The sequence below is a fragment of the Rhinopithecus bieti genome, unplaced genomic scaffold (genome assembly GCF_001698545.2).
Source record: "Rhinopithecus bieti isolate Rb0 unplaced genomic scaffold, ASM169854v2 scaffold_38631, whole genome shotgun sequence".
NCBI lineage: Eukaryota > Metazoa > Chordata > Mammalia > Primates > Cercopithecidae > Rhinopithecus > Rhinopithecus bieti.
Genome location: NW_016817145.1, coordinates 1,192,259 through 1,195,684, shown reverse-complemented (window position 1 = coordinate 1,195,684; position 3,426 = coordinate 1,192,259). Strand labels below are relative to the sequence as shown.

At 55.6% G+C, this 3,426-nt stretch overlaps 1 protein-coding gene across 1 annotated transcript in view; it reads right to left on the bottom strand.

Moving 5' to 3' along the window:
* Positions 1–2,843: 2,843 nt before the first annotated feature.
* SACK1A (scaffolding CK1 anchoring protein A) overlaps positions 2,844–3,426 on the bottom strand; it is a 29,489-nt gene continuing 28,906 nt past the window's right edge. Inside the window, exon 4 of the mRNA XM_017855863.1 lies at positions 2,844–3,375. Coding sequence (XP_017711352.1) covers positions 2,844–3,375 — 532 coding nt within the window. The remainder of the gene's footprint in view (positions 3,376–3,426) is intronic.

The window sequence follows — 3,426 nt, the reverse complement described above, 5'->3', positions numbered from 1 at the left end:
GGGAGATGCTAAGCTGCGGCTGTTGAAATTCACACTGTAGTTGAAATTCACAGTGTAGTAGAGACTCCATATGTTTAAAGACACAGAGTGACACTCTAGCAAGCAGGCCCCAGCGAGGGAGGTACAGGTGTGATTATAAGCCAGAGCAGAATCAAAGATGGAATGTGACCCGGTTTTGTAGGATTTGAAAGTTGGGTAAAGACTTGTTCTGGCTTTCAGATGCACAATTGCCAAGTGTGTAAAACCACCCCAATCCTCTGTTGGAAACAGCGTGTGTGGTGGGGGGTCTCGGGAATCCAGAGCAATGGCCCAGCCTGGAGTTGGGGGATCTCAGAGGCTGTATCACTCGGGCAAAGCTAGATCATGGTGCAGGAAGAAACAACCCCCGAATCTCGGTGGCTTAAACAACAAAGGTTTATTTCTTGCTCACTACATATCCATTGTGGGTTAGTGGGTGGGAGTGGGGATTCTGCTCATCGCTTAGGACCCCAGGCTGGCAGAGGAGGGCTTCAACTGGAGAGCTGCTTCTATGTGGCAACCTGTACCCAGGCTCTCAAAGCTTCTGCCCGGAAGTGACCCTCAGCTGTTCTGCTCATGCTCCACTCGCCAGGGCAGCCCCGACCTAACCTCCCAGCAGGCAGCGCATCACACGTTACAGGTGCCCAGGAGAGGAGAAACTGCATCTTTGTCAACAAAGACGACCACGGAGGGGAGACTGCTGATGGAGGGTGGTCAGGAGTAGGGGGGTTGTTCCTGCCTGCAGGTTCTCCCCTATCTCCCAGGACTGAGCTCCACACAGGCACAGGCTGAGGCCTTTGGAAAGCTGGGCTTGGGAGCTTCTATGACCTGGCAAGCTTTGCCTTCCTGAAACTTTCTCAGCAGATGGTGAAATCCAATTTGGAATGCTCAGCTGGGCCCGGCCATTCTAACCTCATCTCAGCCGTCAGCTGTGAAACCACAGGGTCAGAGCTGGAGTTCAGAAAGCCACCAGGAACCAAAGCGTTGTTGCTTTGTTTTTGTTTTGTTTTGTTTACTTTCAGGAACTAAGGAGAAGAAAAGTGAAGGACAGGAATACAATAATTAATAATAATAATAATAATAATAATAGTAATAATAATAATAAAAGAAACTGGAAGCCAAGATGCCCCTGACCGTGCTGGGAGCAGTGGAGAATTGGAACAGAGGGATGGATGGACAGAGGGGACTGGGGAGGATGCCACAAGCCATCAGGGGTCAGAGGCCACCAGGAGGAAGAGTGCTGCGCTCTCAGCCCTCCACAGCAAAGGCCGAGCTTCCCAGCCGAAAACTAACAAAGGAGGAGAGGGCCTAGAAACAGGAGAAGTATGTGGAGCTGGCACCTGCTTCCCTCTGGCTGCCCAGCCTGGATCACGTACCACTGACCCTGCTATCACACCTAAGGTGCAGGGTTAACTGTTACTTTCTCTGGGAAGTGTCCCTGATGTCCCACCCACCACAGGGCTGGCCACCCCTCCTCTATGCTCTCTTTTTTTTTTTTTCCCCCCTGTGATGGAGTCGTACTTTGTTGCCCAGGCTGGAGTGCAGTGGCACAATCTCAGCTCATTGCAACCTCCACTTCCTGGGTTCAAGCAATTCTCCTGTCTCAGCCTCCTGAGTAGGGGGGACTACAGGCGCATGCCACTATGCCCAGCTAATTTTTGTATTTTTAGTAGAGATGGGGTATCACTATATTAGTTCAGGCTGGTCTCGAGACCAGGTAATCCACCTGACCTCAGGTAATCCATCCATCTTGGTCTCCCAAAGTTCTGGGATTACAGGCATGAGCCACCATGCCTGGCCCCTCCTTTATGCTTTCTAAGCATCCTATATTTATTTGCACTCAGCTAGGCTGTGCCCTTAGGACCTAGTACCACCACAGGAACGAAGATGGGCACTGTGAATTGAGAAGGAATGAATGATGGGGTTTGTGAGGTTCAGCATTTATTCCTCAGGAGGTGACCAGGCTGGTCAGAGGCACCTGGATCTGGGGACAGCTGAGCCCTTCCCACTGCTCAAGACTGGCCTGGGCACTGCGGTGGGGCCAGTCCTGGCCCCTGACAACTCAAGCTCCTAGGTCCAGCCTAGACTCCAGGGACCTCGAAGCCAGCCCAAGGCTCTTTGAAGCAAGAATCTGAGTCTACTAAACTGTCTTGTCCCACTGGACCCCCCAGACTCCTCAGCTAGCTCCATCCCTGGTGGCTACAGCTTCACATGGTCCCCCATACAACTCACAGACAGGGGTTCCGGGGCCTCACCCCTAACTCATCAGGCCCAGGGATACCCTAGTACTAGCCTTTCCTAGGAGGAGGAGTTCGCCTAACTTTCCCGAAACATCCAGAACGTTCCCACACCTTCTCCTCAGTCTTTCTTTCCTGAATCTCTTGGGAGTGGACCATTCCTAGGCACTGGGAACCAGAAGTACCAACCTACCATCTACCTCTCAGTGCCTCCGATTACCCATTTGTAAAACTTGGGCTGCATTTCACGCTTCTTACAGAGTTTAGGGGGCCATTAATATTAAAGCCCTGGATGATCTCTGAAAGACAGGGGCTCCGTTTTCATGATTTTGTCCTCTAGCTGCCCCACAACCTCCCTGGAACCTTCTGGAATGTGCTGCACAGGTCAAACTAAAGCAGGTTTTAGTTTGAGGACTGGTGGGGGCCGGCAAGTGGATGGCCTGGGGCCTGGGAACACTGAACCATGGCAATGACTGTGAGTGTTTTTTCAAAGGGAAGTGGCTCAACGCCACTCGCCTTGTGGTGGGTCTTTGGGCCCCAGGGAGTGCCCAGCCCTGGGCCTGCGGAGGGCAGCAGGGGAAGGGACCTTCAGAAGTGAGGGGAGGCCTGCAGGAAGGGCCTCCAGGTGGGAGTCAGCCTCGGCACCAGGCCCAGCTGCTCCAGCTGCAGCCGAGTGGGCCTGTAGGCCCCCAGGTTGCTGTAGACGGCGGCGGGCAGGCCGTCGTGGGGCCGCGGGGAGAAGTGGGCCTGGGGACTCGGGGCTCCCCAAGGGCCGTGGTGGGGCTGGAACCCGGGCGGTGGAGGCGGGTGTGGGGCCGCGGGGCTGCCGGGCCCCGAAGACGCTGACACACTTCGGGTGCGGGGGTGGCTGCCCGCCGAGAGGCCGCTGAAGGGGTTGGAGGACGTGCGGTCACTGGCGGAGCCGCTGCTGCTGCTGAGGCGACCATTGGCGGGGGCTGCTGCCGTTGGGACGGGGGCGACCAGCCGCGGGGACTTCAGGCCCATCACGGGCTTGGAGGAGGCGTAGAGGTGGCGGAACTCCTCGTCAAAGGGCTCCACCGCCTGGCCTGTGAACTTGGAGAGGATGTTCCGGTGCACGTGTCCGCAGAGCCAGGTGAAGCTGGAGGGGAAGAGGAGACAGTGAGGGAGGAGGAGGGGGAGGAGGGGGAGG